General features: G+C 44.2%; 1 protein-coding gene across 2 annotated transcripts in view; it reads left to right on the forward strand.

Annotated features, from left to right (window-relative positions):
* RFX4 (regulatory factor X4) overlaps positions 1-16,348 on the forward strand; it is a 171,418-nt gene that overhangs the window by 63,619 nt on the left and 91,451 nt on the right. For both annotated transcript variants that reach the window (XM_004006695.6, XM_042247169.2), the window contains exon 4: positions 2,619-2,742. In XM_004006695.6, the coding sequence (XP_004006744.2) occupies positions 2,619-2,742 (124 nt within the window). The remainder of the gene's footprint in view (positions 1-2,618; positions 2,743-16,348) is intronic.

Here is a 16,348-nt window from a genome sequence, read left to right on the forward strand (position 1 = left end):
CACACAATTGCACTCATCTCACATGCTAGCAAAATAATGCTCAAAATTCTCCAAGTGAGGCTTCAACAGTACATGAACTGAGAACATCCAGATGTTCAAGTTGGATTTAGAAAAGGCAGAGGAATCAGAGATCAAATTGCCAACATCTATGGGATCATAGAAAAATCAAGAGAGTTTCAGAAGAACATCTATTTCTGCTTTATTGACTACACCAAAGCCTTTGACTGTGTGGATCACAACAAACTGTGGAAAATTCTTCAAGAGATGGGAATACCAGACCACCTTATTTACCTGCCTCCTGAGAAATCTGTATGCAAGGCAAGAAGCAAGTCAAGAAGGAACAGTTAGAACCAGGCATGGAACAACAGACTGGTTCCAAATTGGCAAAAGGAGTACATCAAGACTGTATATTGTCACATTGCTTATTTAACGTATACGCAGAGTATAACATGCGAAATGCCAGGCTGGATGAAGCACAAGCTGGAATCAAGATTTCAGGGAGAAATATCTATAACCTCAGATACGCAGATGACACCATCCTTATGGCAGAAAGCAAAGAGGAACTAAATAGCCTCTTGATGAAAGTGATAGAGGAGAGTGAAAAAGCTGGCTAAAAACTCAACATTCAAAAAACGAAGATCATGGTATCCAGTCCCATCACTTCATGGCAAATAGATGGAGAAACATTGGAAACAGTGAGAGACTTTATTTTCTTGGGCTCTGAAATCACTGCGGATTGTGACTGCAGCCATGAAATTAAAAGACGCTTGCTCTTTGGAAGAAAAGCTGTGACCAACCTAGACAGTGTATTAAAATCAGAGACATTATTTTGCCAACAAAGGTCCATATAGTCAAAGCTATGATTTTTCCAGTAGTCATGTATGGACGTGAGAGTTGGACTATAAAGAAAGCTGAGTGCCGAAGAATTGATGCTTTTGAGCTGTGGTGTTGGAGAAGACTCTTGAGAGTCCTTTGACTTCTCCCTTGGAGGAGATCCAACCAGTCCATCCTAAAGGAAATCAGTTCTAAATATATATTGGAAAGACTGATGCTGAAGCTGAAACTCCAATCCTTTGGCCACCTGATGTGAAGAACTAACTCATTGGAAAAGACCTTGATGCTGGGCAAGACTGAAGGCAGGAGGAGAAGGGAGTGACAGAGGATGAGATGGTTGGATGGCATCACCAACTGAATGGACATGAGTTTGAGCAAGCTCCAAGAATTGTGATGGACAGGGAAGCCTGGCATCCTGCAGTCCATGGGGTCGCAGAGTCGGACATGATTTAGGACTGAACTGAACTGAACTGATTCTCCTCCAAACTCCCCTCCCATCCAGGTTGCCACATAACATTGAGCAAAGTTTCCTGTGCTAGGTCCTTGTTTATCCATTTTAAATATAGCAGGGTGTACATGTCCATCCCCAACTCCCTAACTATCCCTATCCCTCATCCTTCCCACTGGCAACCATAAACTTGTTCTTGAAGCCTTCACAGCCTGTTTAATTTGGTGCTGGTTGCTCTTGACATTCACAGTGAATACCAATGTGCTATTGTCTTCTGTTTTCTTCATGGCTGATTTAGTGAGGGGGAACTTGGTGATTGGATATCTATGTTTTGGTGTTTGGGTTAAAGAGGGGGAGGAAAAACAACTGTCTAGTTTACTCTTATGTCCCCAGTATCTAGCACAAATTCTGGACATCTGAGTGTTCAAAAATGTTTTATGGAGAGGGAGAGTGGATGATAATGAAGTCCAACACCTACTAAGTGCTCACCACATGCCAAGCCCCATGCTGGTTTGTGTCACACGTTACACCTGATCAACAATCAGATGTAACAGTCTGGCAGTTACAGTTGATACCTCCAGAAAGAAACTGAGGGCTGAGGTTAAATAACTTGCCTAAGGTCACGAAGCCAGCAAGTGCCAAAGCTGGAATTTGAACCCAGGGAGAAATTCCTTGGGCTTCTCTTGGTGGCTCAGACAGTAAAGAATCTGCCCACAGTGTGGTACCCTGAACCGCTAACCTATAGTCATTAAGAAGGTAATGGCTATGGAATCATATGATATAATCTCAGTACAGCAGGGAAGGTGAGCCTAAAGAAAGCAAGCAGTTTAGCCCCCTGCTGTGGTCATAGAACCTCCCTCAGTGAGCAGGTCAGAGCCTCTCGAGCTCCCAGCCTGTCTTGGGGTGTTTGTTTTCCCAGGCTGTCTCACTCCGCTGCTCTCATTAGCCAAGAAGCTGCAAAATTTTGACACCTATCAGAGATGGCTACACAGTGGGTAGCTTGGGTAAATGGGGGCACCTGCAAGATTCTGTATCATTGCTTGGAGTTGGGGGGAACCTGATTCATCCAGAATGCAGTCAGGTCAATGACCCCGCAGAGGAAAGGGATTAGGAATTTGCATTGGAAAAGCGACCTGAGGTAGTACCCAAAGGGACCAGGAGTCTGATCCTGCCAACTCCGTGCCTGACCTTAGGCAGGTTGCTTTGTTTTCCTGGGTCTCAGTTTTCACATCTGTAGTAGAAGAGTTATTTCTCAGGCCTGCCCAGCTCTGGAGAAGGACTAGAAAGAACAGGTCCTTCTTGCTTGGGTTCTCTCATCAAGCTTTCATTTCCCCAGGCTCGAGGAGAACTACGAGATTGCAGAAGGGGTGTGCATCCCCCGCAGCGCCCTCTACATGCATTACCTGGATTTTTGTGAGAAGAATGACACCCAGCCTGTTAATGCTGCCAGCTTTGGGAAGGTGAGTCCAACTTCATCCAGCTTATTCCTTTTCTCCCCCTTCTCAGTAATGGATGTGTAGTTCTTAACCATGTTTTAAATAATTCCATTTTTTTTTTAGGTTACCAAAGTAAATACTTTGGTTACTTTGCCATTAAAATGTCAAACAATTGTTAACAAAGTAGTACCAAACCGAATGCCAAAACAGAGTAATAACAAAGATTAAAATTTTCGAACAATTCAGACATGTTGTAAAATAAAAGTGAATGTCTACCTTGAATTTCCTCAGTACTTAGTTTGCAAACAATAACTTCTTTTCTCTGAGAGGTAGTTCTTGAACTGGAAGGTTTGTTATGTGGATGTCAGTGGGACAGGCTTGGGTTAGCAACGTGAGAGACCTGGAGAAACTGTGACGGGGCCTTGCATCATCAGCGTGGACGTCTGGGAGTCCTCAGCTGGAGGTAGTACAATTTGTACTATCACTGCAGACCCGAGTGTTCTCTATCCACTTATGATGAAAATACATTCCACACGTTTTCTGTAGTTATCTCTACAGAAAACCATTACCACTGAACATTCATATTCAGCAGGCCAAGGCAGGCAGCTGGAAGTTTAAGATTCACTCCATTGTACAGCAGAAACTAACACAACATTGTGAACCGATTGTATTCCAATAGGAAAAAAAAAAAAAAAAGACTCATCATGTGTTTATTTGATAGATTAAAAACCTAGATATTTTACATCCTGAAAACACTCATTTTGAGTCAATACATCTAAACTCTTTCTCCTTTTATTAGCTTCTTTTTTTACCATGTATAATTTTTTTTTTTCTGCATCTGCCAACAACAACAAAAAAAGACAGTCTTGTCCTGCACCATTATTCCTTACCAGTGTTCTGAGTGTAAGTGTAGTGGACTGAAACAACAGGAAGATGTTTCAGTTTCAGAAATTTCCTTTTCAGATCCCCAACAGATATATCATGAGCAAGAAAATAAAAAGCAGAGCAATGTTAGGCCTAGCAACCACCCCAGAGAGTCTGAAAGCAAGTGGCCAAGAACTGGCTTCACTCAAAAAATGTGAAGATGCTCGGTGGTGATTTAGGGAGGGAAAAATGTTTGTGTGATGGGTTAATGCTGGTTCTCCAAAATGAAAAGAACTTTAAAAAACAAAGGTCAATGAAGAAACAACTTTTGCCGGTTCATTTATTCATCTGGGCAGTGTTGACTGAGACACGCTGTGTGGCAAGCATTATGGCAGGCAGTGGGACTTAAAGGGAACCCGATCTGGGTCCCCCTGTGGAAAGGCTCGCAGACTAGGGAGGGGCAGTGTGAGCCCTCGGCAGTGGGAGAAGGAAGAATCCAGATGGAGGGCATTCCTGTTCTGTGGTCCTGCAACATTTTCTCGTATTCACACGCACCCTGAATGACTGTGATGGAGAGTCCAGATAAAGCCTCTCAGATAGGAAGACAGGGTGGGTGAACCAAATGACCAAGAATCCCAGCTCTCCTGGATTTATCACATGACCTTTCTGAGCCTCAGTCCTGTCAGCTCTGAAATGGGAATTAACCCCTGCATTCTTCCCAGGGATGTTGCAAGATACACAGGAGAGAATGGCGATGGCTGATACAGCCTACTGTGCTATCAGTCATCTGGTTGCTCAGATATTTAGTAACACCTACCATGTGCATTACAACTGTCGTTCTTATGAATTCTCCATGAGATGCTTGTGCACAGATACAAATAGCCATTGGTTAGCTTAGGTTCTGAAACAAAACAAACCAAAAAAATTCACCATTTCTAGAAACTCCAATTTGCCTGTGTAAGGACCTTCTATTCCTTTTTCTCTCAAATCTGTTGTCAGCTCAGGGTTTCCTTGACCTTGTGATCTAGGTAAAGTCAATTTATCTCTGACCCCTTCCTCCTAGCACCTCCTAGACCCCCTCTGCCTAGCATTCCAAGTCTTAAATCTGCCCCCAGGATTTCAACAAGTCCCAGGGTGTTTGCATCCTTCAGTTCAGTTCAGTTTAGTCACTCAGTCGTGTCCAACTCTTCACGACCCCATGGATTCCAGCACACCAGGCCTCCCTGTCCACCACCAACTCCCAGAGTTTACTCAAACTCATCTCCATTGAGTCGGTGATGCCATCCAACCATCTCATCCTCTGTCATCCCCTTCACCTCCTGCCCTCAGTCTTTCCCAGTATCAGGGTCTTTTTCAAATGAGTCAGTTCTTCCCATCAGGTGGTCAAAGTATTGGAGTTTCAGCTTCAGCATCATTCCTTTCAAAGAATATTCAGGACTGATTTCCTTTAGAATGGACTTGTTAGATCTCCTTGCAGTCCAAGGGACTCTCAAGAGTCTTCTCCAACACCACAGTTCAAAAGCATCAATTCTTCGGCGCTCAGCTTTCTTTATAGTCCAGTTCTCACATCCATATATGACTACTGGAGAAAAACCATAGCCTTGATGAGACAGACCTTTGTGGGCAAAGTAATGTCTCTGCTTTTTAATCTGCTGTCTAGGTTGGTCATAACTTTCCTTCCAAGGAGTAAGCGTCTTTTAATTTCATGGCTGCAATCACCATCTGCAGTGATTTTGGAGCCCAAAAAAATAAAGTCTGACACTGTGTCCACTGTTTCCCCATCTATTTCCTATGAAGTGATGGGACTGGATGCCATGATCTTAGTTTTCTGAATATTGAGCTTTAAGCCAGCTTTTTCACTCTCCTCTTTCACGTTCATCAAGAGGCTTTTTAGGTCCTCTTCACTTTCTGCCATAGGGGTGGTGTCATCTGCATATCTGAGGTTATTGATATTTCTCCCAGCCATCTTGATTCCAGCTTGTGTTTCTTCCAGTCCAGCATTTCTCATGATGTACTCTGCATATAAGTTAAATAAGCAGGGTGACAATATACAGCCTTGATGTACTCCTTTTCCTATTTGGAACCAGTCTGTTGTTCCATGTCCAGTTCTAACTGTTGCTTCCTGACCTGCATACAGGTTTCTCAAAAGGCAGGTCAGGTGGTCTGATATTCCCATCTCTTTCAGAATTTTCCACAGTTTATTGTGATCCACACAGTCAAAGGCTTTGGCATAGTCTATAAAGCAGAAATAGATGTTTTTCTGGGACTCTCTTGCTTTTTCCATGATCCAGCGGATGTTAGCAATTTGATCTCTGGTTCCTCTGCCTTTTCTAAAACCAGCTTGAACATCTGGAAGTTCACGGTTCATGAATTGCTGAAGCCTGGCTTGGAGAATTTTAAGCAGTACTTTACTAGCGTGTGAGATGAGTGCAATTGTGCGGTAGTTTGAGCAATCTTTAGGGTCACCTTGACTTATGACTCCTCCCTCTATATATACCACCTCTCTCCACACATACCACCTCTCTCCACACCTGCGCTGTTCAGTATAGTAGCCACTGGCCACATACAGTTGTTTAACTTAAAATTAAAATTCAGGTCCTCAGATGCACAGTAGCTACGTGTAACTGCAGGCTACCATATTGGACAGTGCCAATAGAACATTTGCATCTGCATAGCGAGTTCTGTTGGACAGCCCTATTCTGTACCGTCACAAGCTAGGGGTGGCACTCAGGGTCTTCTTTGCTTTGCACAAAGCAGTCCACAGAAAGCATCTGTGATCCTAACAGATTGAAGTTTGCAGTGGTAGTTTACACCCCAAACATTGTCCCATGGAACAGATGTCCCCATCTCAGAATGCTCCCTGGTCCTCCTTCTGCCAGTTCCCCAAAGCTGATCCCAGCACTCTGCTGCCACATCCTTCCTCCTAGAACTCCTCCTTCTGTTCCCTTCACTGTCTGCTTCTCTCTTGGGATGACCTCCACCAAATTTCCTCTGCTCTCCAATCCTTGGTTCCTGCTGACATCTATACCCACAGGTCTCATTTATTCCAAATGGCTTTTCAAAGTATTTTTCCAAATAGTAAGTTTCCTCTCTAAGAATTACAGTGCCAGCTGCTTTCAGAGTAGTCATTTAAAAAAGCATCCAAATGCCATCTTATCTTCAGTCCCAAAGCAGGGAAATACTCTAATGGAATTAAAAGCATAAATGAAAAACGCTCTCTGCAGCTGCCTTGCCATCAATTTCAAGTGCACTGGAAAGGAGGGCTGTCCTTCCAGCCACAGAGGACAGAAGGTGCCTGCTGAGGGTTTTCGCATTAAGTTTGTTGAATTGAAATCCCAGACACATTTGCCCTTCCTGAAGGCTCCAAGCAAGCTGCAGCTGCCATCTCCTAAAGAAAAAGGGACTAGTTGTTCTGAAAAACCTTGGAGGGGAATCGTGGACAGTCTTCCTTTGAGCAGTTCTGTCCGAACGTATGATTCATCTCTGAACTTTTAGCTCAGAACAAGCAAAGTTCACTATTTCGGCTTAGGTTTTAGAGAAAAATTAAACTGGTAGTCATCTTCCCATCTGACTTGTAAGTGGGCTGAAACGAAACAGGCATTGGTAGTGAAGCTCTCCCAAAGTCACCTGGCTGAGATACTGTTCTCGATAATGTGGACAGAAGCAATTACTCTGCTGCAAGTGAGATCCGAAATAGAAATTCTCTCTCCAATACTGTGGCCAAGCTCCAAAAGCACTGGCTTCCAGTAATGTTGTATTGACTCTGGGTCCTGGAACTAATTTAGGGATTACAGAGAATGCTGAAGCTGCTAGCTGAACTGGTCTTGTGCTTGCTTTTGCTGTTAACTAGGGTCATGAACGGTCACCCAACTTGGAGACCCTTAACTTTTCTGAGCTCCCATCTCCTCACCTTTCCTTGGAAGCATCCCTCACCAAACTACTGTGTGGATAAAATGAGACTGTGCTATGAGAACGTTTTTTAAAACTAAAATTCTCTACCAAGGGAAGAAATCACTGTCCAGAACTGGCTCCATTCCACTCTGTCTCCTCTGTTTTATTGTGCTCCATTTTTTACTTATCACTGTCTGAACTATTTTGTATATGTATGATGTTACTAGTATATACAGTTATCTATACTGTACTGTAGTTATCTATACTGTATTATAGTGTGTGTGCAGTCAGTCATGTACAACTCCTTGTGACTCCATGGACTGTAGCCCACCAGGTTCCTCTGACCATGGAATTCTCTAGGCAAGAATATTGGAGTTGAGTGCCGTTTCCTACTCCATGGGATCTTCACCACCCAGGGATCAAACCCACATCTCTTACATTTCCTGAACTGGCAGGCAGATTCTTTATCACTAGTGCCACCTGTACTGTATACAATGTATATATTGTATGCAATATATAATTACATATAATTAACATATCTATCTATATATAAGTTGCTTGTGTTTTGTCTGTCTCTTTCTTTAGAATGGAAGCTCCATGAGGACTTTTTTGTTCACCATGCATGCCTAACCCCTGGAATGGTGCCTGGAACATAGTAGGTCTTCAGATATTTGAAGACTGAATGATTTATATTATTGCTATTCACCAAGAACACTATGAATCATTTGACATATGGGAATTTGTTTAACCCATATGGTCACCCTATGAAATTGGCATTGTACCCACTTTCCATTAGCCCACTTGCCAAGTAAGGATAAACTTGTTGAGGTACCAGTGTCCGTCCTTCCTATTCTGCCCTCTGACAACCTCAAGGGGAAACCCCACGTCCGACCCTGGCATCATTCCATGATCAGGCATCGTATCAGTCCTGGATGGATTATTAAAACTCATCCTCAGCTATGAAAAAGCCCGTGCATGCGTGCTCGGTCGCTCAGTCGTGTCTGACTCTTGGCGACCCCATAGACAGTAGCCTCCAGGCTCCTCTGTCCATGGGATTCTCCAGACAAGAATACTGGAGTGGGTTGCCATGCCCTCCTCCAGGGGAGCTTCCTAACCCAGGGATCGAACCCAAGTCTCTTCTCCTGCATTGGAAGGTGGGTTCTTTACCATTAGCACCCACCTGGGTTCTCTCCAATTTAAAACTTCCATCTCACTTCCATGGAAGTAAGAGTTTCCCTCTCTCTATGCCTCAGAAATTGCTCTGCGAAAGGGGAAGGGGAGTTTTTTTCTTTCCTATTCTGACTCCTCCAGTGTTGGAGGAGGGGTCAGTGGGGGAGGGTGGCTAGAGAAAAGCAGCTGGAGCCATTTCACCCAGTCAGTGCTCTCCGAAGGCTCCTCCCAGCTCTCAGTGTGCCCTGCTTGGATTGCCATCCATGTGCTGTGGGTGGGCATCCAGCAGTGTGTTTGCAGGCACCTCCTGTGGGTCTCCCTCCACTGGCTGCAGGGCAGTGCTCTCCAGCTGACCTCCCATTGCCCATCACTCTCACTCCTCCCCTGAAGATTCACCCTGTGGCTCTGGCCTCATGCTGGAGGGTTTTGACCAGCTCTCTGCACACCTTGTGTTGCACTTATTCTCAGAGACACCCAGATGAGTTCCCACAAGTGTAATGAGTGTGGAACAGGCCAAACATACGAACAGAAAATGGCTTTGCTTTGTTCCTCAACTGTGTTCTGGCCAAACTGCCTTCCTGGACCCCTGATGGTTTTGTGGCAGGTAGAAGAGCTTTTTGGTCATCCACTAAAAAAACAAGCCTCTTTTCAATAATGTGGATGCTCTTGTAGACACTAGAGTCCAGTCTAGTGCTCCAGTTAAAATTGCAGTCTCTCATTTACTTCAGAACTCCGTCCCCCCAACCCCATCCCATGAGTGGCCAGTTGATGGGGGTTGGAAACTTTTAGTGGGGGCGGGGGAGGGGAATGGTCTGACCTTCTGCTCATCCCTGACCTTCCTTCCTGCTGCTGGTGCCTCCAGGCTTGCCAGGGTGAGAAAAAAACACTTCCAAAGGGATAGCCCTAGTGCTCCAGCAGAGGCAAGGAAATAAATATCTAGAGAACAACAGAACTGTCAATTGAAACAAACACAAGGTAATAGGGGTCAGAACTGGCCTACACCTGACATCATACTCAGTCAAATTACCCAATCTTATTAAAGACAATTCTTTTTAACAGATATTAGAAGTATCTGGGTGTGGGTAGTCGCGGAGTCATGTCCGACTCTTTGCAATCGTGTCTAACTATAGCCATCCAGGTTCTTCTGTCCTTATGGAATTATCCAGGCAAGAATCCTGGAGTAAGTTGTCATTCCCTTCTCCAGGGGATCTTCCCGACCCAGGGATCAAACCCGGGTCTCCTGCACTGCAGGCAGATTTTTTATCACTGAGCCACCAGGGAAGCCCTAGAGGTGTCTAGCTATGTGTAATTATAAATACAGCATTCACGGATGTTTAATAAAATTAACAAAAATAGCAAACACTTACATTAGTTCGGTTCACTCGTTCATTCATGTCCGACTCTTTGTGACCCCATGGACTGCTGCACGCCAGGCCTCCCTGTCCATCACCAACTCCTGGAGTTTACCCAGACTCAAGTGTATAGAGACGATGATGCCATCCAACCATCTCATCCTCTGTTGTCCCCTCCTCCTCCCGCCTTCAATCTTTCCCAGCATCAGAGTCTTTTCAAATGAGTCAGTTCTTCACATCAGGTGGCCAAAGTATTGGGGTTTCAGCTTTAGCATCAGACCTTCCAATGAATATTCAGGACTGATTTCCTTTATGATGGACTGGTTGGATCTCATTGCTGTCTAAGGGACTTTCAAGAGTTTTCTCCAACACCACAGTTCAAAGCATCAGTTCTTCGGTGCTTAGCTTTCTTTATGGTCCAACTCTCTCATCTATACACGACTATTGGAAAAACCATAGCCTTGATTAGACGGACCTTTGTTGGCCAAGTAATGTCTCTGCTTTTTAATATGCTGTCTAGGTTGGTCATAACTTTTCTTCCAAGGAGCAAGCATCTTTTAATTGCATGGGTACAGCAGTGATTTTGGAGTCCCTCTCCAAAATAAAGTCAGTCACTGTTTTCACTGTTTCTCCGTCTATTTGCCATGAAGTGATGGGACCATATGCCATGATCTTAGTTTTCTGAATGTTGAGTTTTAAGCCAACTTTTTCACTTTCCTCTTTCACTTTCATCAAGAGGCTCTTTAGTTCTTCTTCACTTTCTGTCATTAGGGTGGTGTCATCTGCATATCTGAGGTTATTGATATTTCTCCCGGCAATCTTGATTCCAGCTTGTGCTTCTTCCAGTCCAGAATTTCTCATGATGTACTCTGTATATAAGTTAAATAAGCAGGGTGACAATATACAGCTTGATGTACTCCTTTCCCAACTTGGAATCAGTCTGTTGTTCCATTTCCAGTTCTAACTGTTGCTTCTTGACCTGCATACAGATTTCTCAGGAGGCAGGGCAGGTGGTCTGGTATTCCCATCTCTTTCAGAATTTTCCACAGTTTATTGTGATCCACACAGTCAAAGGCTTTGGCATAGTCAATAAAGCAGAAGTAAATGTTTTTCTGGAACTCTCTTGCTTTTTCAATGATCTAGCAGATGTTGGCAATTTAATCTCTGGTTCCTCTGCCTTTTCTAAAACCAGCTTGAACATCTGGAACTTCACAGTTCACGTACTGTTGAAGCCTGGCTTTGAGAATTTTGAGCATTACTTTGCCAGTGTGTGAGATGGGTGCAATTGTGCATTATAATAGTTCAAGCATTCTTTGGCATTGTCTTCCTTTGGGATTGGAATGAAAACTGACCTTTTCCAGTCCTGTGGCCACTGCTGAGTTTTCCAAATTTGCTGACATATTGAATGCAACACTTTCACAGAATCATCTTCTAGGATTTGAAATAGCTCAGGTGGAATTCCATCATCTCCACTAGCTTTGTTTGTAGTGATGCTTCCTAAAGCCTACTTGACTTCACATTCCAGGATGTCTGGCTCTAGGTGAGTGATCACACCATCGTGATTATCTGGGTTGTGAAGATCTCTTTTGTGTAGTTCTTCTGTGTTTTCTTGCCACCTCTTCTTAATATCTTCTGCTTCTGTTAGGTCCATACCAGTTCTGTCCTTTATCGAGCCCATCTTTGCATGAAATGTTCCCTTGGTATCTCTAATTTTCTTGAAGAGACCTCTAGTCTTTCCCATTCTGTTGTTTTCCTCTATTTCTTTGCATTGATCACCAAGGAAGTATTTCTTATCTCTCCTTGCTATTCTTTGGAACTCTGCATTCAAATGGGTATATCTTTCCTCTCCTCCTTTGCCTTTCACTTCTTTTCATAGTTGTTTGTAAGGCCTCTTAAAACAACCATTTTGCCTTTTTGCATTTTTTTCCCCCTTGGGGACAGTCTTGATCACTGCCTCCTGTATAATGTCACGAACCTCCATCCATAGTTCATCAGGCACTCTATCTATCAGATCTAGTCCCTTAAATCTAATTCTCACTTCCACTGTATAATCATAGGGGATTTGATTTAGGTCATACCTGAATGGTCTAGTGGTTTTCCCTATTCTCTTCAAGTCTGAATTTGGCAATGAGTTCATGATCTGAGCCATAGTCAGCTCCCAGTCTTGTTTTTGCTGACTGTATAGAGCTTCTCCATCTTTGGCTGCAAGGAATATAATCAATCTGATTTCAGTATTGACCATCTGGTGATGTCCATTTGTAAAATCTTCTCTTGTGTTTTTGGAAGAGGGTGTTTGCTATGACCAGTGCGTTCTCTGGCTTCCATAAGCCTCTTATCCTTCTTCATCAGAGAGCAGACAGACTGTAACCCACAATCACAGAAAACTAATCAATCTGATCATATGGCAGCCTTGTCTAACTCAGTGAAAATGAGCCATGCTGTGTAGGGCCACCCAAGACGGATGGGTCATGGTGGAGAGTTCTGATAAAATGTGGTCCACTGGAGAAGGGAATGACAAACCACTTCAGTATTCTTGCCTTGAGAACCCCAAGAACAGTATGAATAGGCAAAAAGATAGAACACTGAAAGATGAACTCCCCAGGTCGGTAGGTGCCCAATATGCTACTGGAGATCAGTGGAGAACTAACTCCAGAAAGAATGAAGAGATGGAGCCAAAGCAAAAACAACACCCAGCTGTGGATCTGACTGGTGATGGAAGTAAAGTCCAATGCTGTAAAGAGCAATATTGCATAGGAACCTGGAATGTTAGGTCCATGAATCAAGGCAAATTGGTAGTGCAAACAGGAGATGGCAAGAGTGAACATCAACATTTTAGGAATCAGCAAACTAAAATGGACTGCTGCTGCTGCTGCTAAGTCGCTTCAGTCGTATCCGACTCTGTGCGACCCCATAGACGGCAGCCCACCAGGCTCCCCCGTCCCTGGGATTCTCCAGGCAAGAACACTGAAGTGGGTTGCCATTTCCTTCTCCAAAATGGACTGGAATGGGTGAATTTAACTCAGATGACCATTATATCTACTACTGTGGGCAAGAATCCCTTAGAAGAAATGGAGTAGCCATCATGGTCAACTAAAGAGTCCGAAATGCAGTACTCAGATGCAGTCTCAAAAACGACAGAATGATCTCTGTTCATTTCCAAGGCAAACCATCCAATATTATAGTAATCCAAGTCTATGTCCCAACCAGTAAAGCTGAAGAAGCTGAAGTTGAATGGTTCTGTGAAGACCTACAAAACCTTCTAGAACTAACACCCAAAAAGATGTCCTTTTCATTATAGGGGACTGGAATACAAAAGTAGGAAGTCAAGAAATACCTGGAGTAACAGGCAAATTTGGCCTTGGAATACAGAATGAAGCAGGACAAAGGCTAATAGAGTTTTGCCAAGAGAACACAGTGGTCCTAGCAAACCCCCTCTTCCAACACTTACATAGGACTTTCTACGTATCTGGCCCTGTTCTGAGCATTTTACATATGTCAACCTTGTCTAATCCCCCAAACAACTCTGTGAGGTGGTAACTGTTATTTTCGCCATTTCATAGATGGGTAAGCTGAATTCCAGAGAGGTTAGGTAATTCACCCAAGGTCAAAAAGCCAGTAAGTAGATCTGTGATTTAGAATGTGAACCTGAGAAGTCTGGTTCCAAAATCCGTGTACTTAACCGTCTCCTTTACACAGAGCAAGTTATTTTGGGGGTTAGGGTGGCACAGAGCAAGTTATTTTGGGGGTTAGGGTGGGTATGTGTAGAGGCAGGTTTTGCCTAAACAATTGTCCTTTAGACTTTGGTGTCATTAGCAGTCGCCTGGGCATTTCCACGTGATCAAATTTGGGGAGTGAAGTCTCAGCCTCTCCGTCTCTCAGTTGTTAAGCATGCTGGTCACTGCAATTGAGATATTCCCCCTTCAGCTCTTCCCCTCAGGGTGTTCCAGGCACTGGAAACCCCAGCCAGTATTTTCCAGCCTGCCTCCCCTCAGCCCGTGGGCTCACCCATTTATTAGGAGTGCATTTATCTCAGGAGATGGGCGAGAGGTTGGGCGTCCTCTGGGTGTTTGCACGTGAGAAACCGCAAAACAAGATGACAGGCGAGCCCTTGAGCTGTGAGCACCCAGGATGGGAGGGAGGGGTGCAGAGGAGGAAACTGTCACCTCTTCAGTGGCAGTCTGAGAACCAGGTCAGTCTGGAAGACCTCTCAGAACCCAGTATTGCCTTCTCCCAACCCACAGCCTTGTGAGATCCATGGAAGGCAGAAGCGGGTGTTCCCATTTCACCAAATGCTTCTGTCTCCTGCTCTTCTACTGGTCTTTTGTGTGCTAAGTCACTTCAGTGGTGTCCAGCTCTTTGCGACCCTATGGACTGTGGCCTCCCAGGCTCTTCTGTCCATGGGATTCTCCAGGCAAGGATATTGGAGTGGTTTGCCATGCCCTTCTCCAGATCTTCCTGACCCAAGGATCAAACTCTCATCTCTTAATGTCTACCTGCCTTGGCAGGCGGGTTCTTTACCACTAGCATCACTGGTCTTCTAGAAGTTCTGAAAACTCCACCCAGGCCACTCTGCTTTCTGAGGTGGCCCACACTCTTGTCTGTCAATTGTGTTTCTTTCTAAATAAATCCACTTCTTACCTAGCCAAAAATATATATATTCCATCCCTAAGACATCCCTGGTGGTCCAGTGGTTCAGAATCCACCTTTCAATGCAGGGGATGTGTGTTTGATCCCCAGTCAGGGAACTAAGTCCACGGCCCACACACTGCCAACAAAGAGCCCATCTCCTGAAACTAAGACCCGCTGCAACCCCCAAACAAAGCAACAACAAAAAGCTCTACCTGCACAGAGATTCAAACTGTGTTTAGCGAGAGTTAAGCTTTTCCAGAAAGAAAAACTGGGCCTCCGATTTCTGGCTAAGAGAACATCTCTAACTGGAATGCCTTCCAGGCACTTGCAGCAGATATTCCTTCCAGCGGAGGCTGAAATGCAAAAGAAAGTCTTCTTCCTCAAACTTCTCTTGAGGGCCCACCATGTGTGATAGGTGAGGAGTTCCCAATAATGCTAGTTTTCTGAGCCCTGAATGTGAGGGTCTAGCACCCTTACTCTCTGTGTGACCCTGGACAGGTCCCATTTCCCTCTCTGAACCTCAGTCCCTCCACCTATCACAGGGGGAAGCTACTCTACAAATGTGCAAAGATCTTTACCATATTAACTGAAGACACTTTTCAACTAGGAATCATGATGACAGTAACACTGATTCTTTCACCAGGCACTGGGTCAAGCCCTCTGCATGTATTACCTCATTTAGTCTTTCTACAGCTCTGTGAACTAGATGCCTTCTTTGTTCCCATTTAAAGATGAAATAGTTGATTCTAGGGCCACTGGAGCCTTTCTTATGAGGTAAATCCTGGGTAGAAATCAGAAGGTGTATCAGTTAGGAATTGTGTAGGGTTGTGGTTAAAAGATGCCCCTCCTCATTCCCTTAAATAAATTAGCAGCTTTACTTTTCTTCACATAGAGTAAGTCTAAAAGAGGATAACCTATGCTGGCATACAGCTCTACAGTAGCATCAGGGGGCCACCAGGACTACTTCTCTCTCTGTGCTCTGCCATCCCTAGCAGATGGCTTCTAATTTCTAGGTCACTTCATGGTCCAAAGTGGCTGCCTTACAACAAAGCCTATATTCCAGGCAAGAAGTATGAAAACAGGGTGTAGGGAGAGAAAGGTCAGAACTTCAGCCAAGTCAGCTCTCTTTAGGAGCTTTCCCAGAGCCCTGCCCAGCGATTTCCCTTTTGTCTCATTGGCTGCCCTTGGCTGTCAGGGAGGTGAGAAAATGTAGTCCATCATCTCCTGTAATAAAAAATTAGAGTTTGGTTAGAGAGGGAAAGGGGTAGACATTTAGCCATTTTATCCATATAAGAGCTTTTCAGAAATTCACATAGCCCTTTTCTTAAAAAAAAAAAAAAAAGAGCTGTAATTGACATTTAACATTATATTAGTTTTAGGTGTACAACACAGTGATTTGATGTATGTTTATATTTCAAAATAATTGACACAATCAATTTAGTTGACATCCATCGCTACACAGAGGTACAAGTTTCTTTCTTGTGATGAGAATTTTTTTAAATTCGTAGTTAGCGTGAGAAATTTGTTTGTTTATTCTTGGCTGTGCTGGGTCTTCCTTGCTGAACGTGGGCTTTCTCTCGTTGTGGGGAGTGCGGGCTGCTCTCTAGCTGCGGTATGTGGGCTTCTCCTTGCAGTGGCTCCTCTTACTGCACGGGTTCTAGAACGCAGCCTCAGTAGTTGTACACTGATTTAGTGGCTCCACAGCATGTGGGGTCTCCCCAGAC

The sequence above is a fragment of the Ovis aries genome, chromosome 3 (genome assembly GCF_016772045.2).
Source record: "Ovis aries strain OAR_USU_Benz2616 breed Rambouillet chromosome 3, ARS-UI_Ramb_v3.0, whole genome shotgun sequence".
Lineage (NCBI taxonomy): Eukaryota > Metazoa > Chordata > Mammalia > Artiodactyla > Bovidae > Ovis > Ovis aries.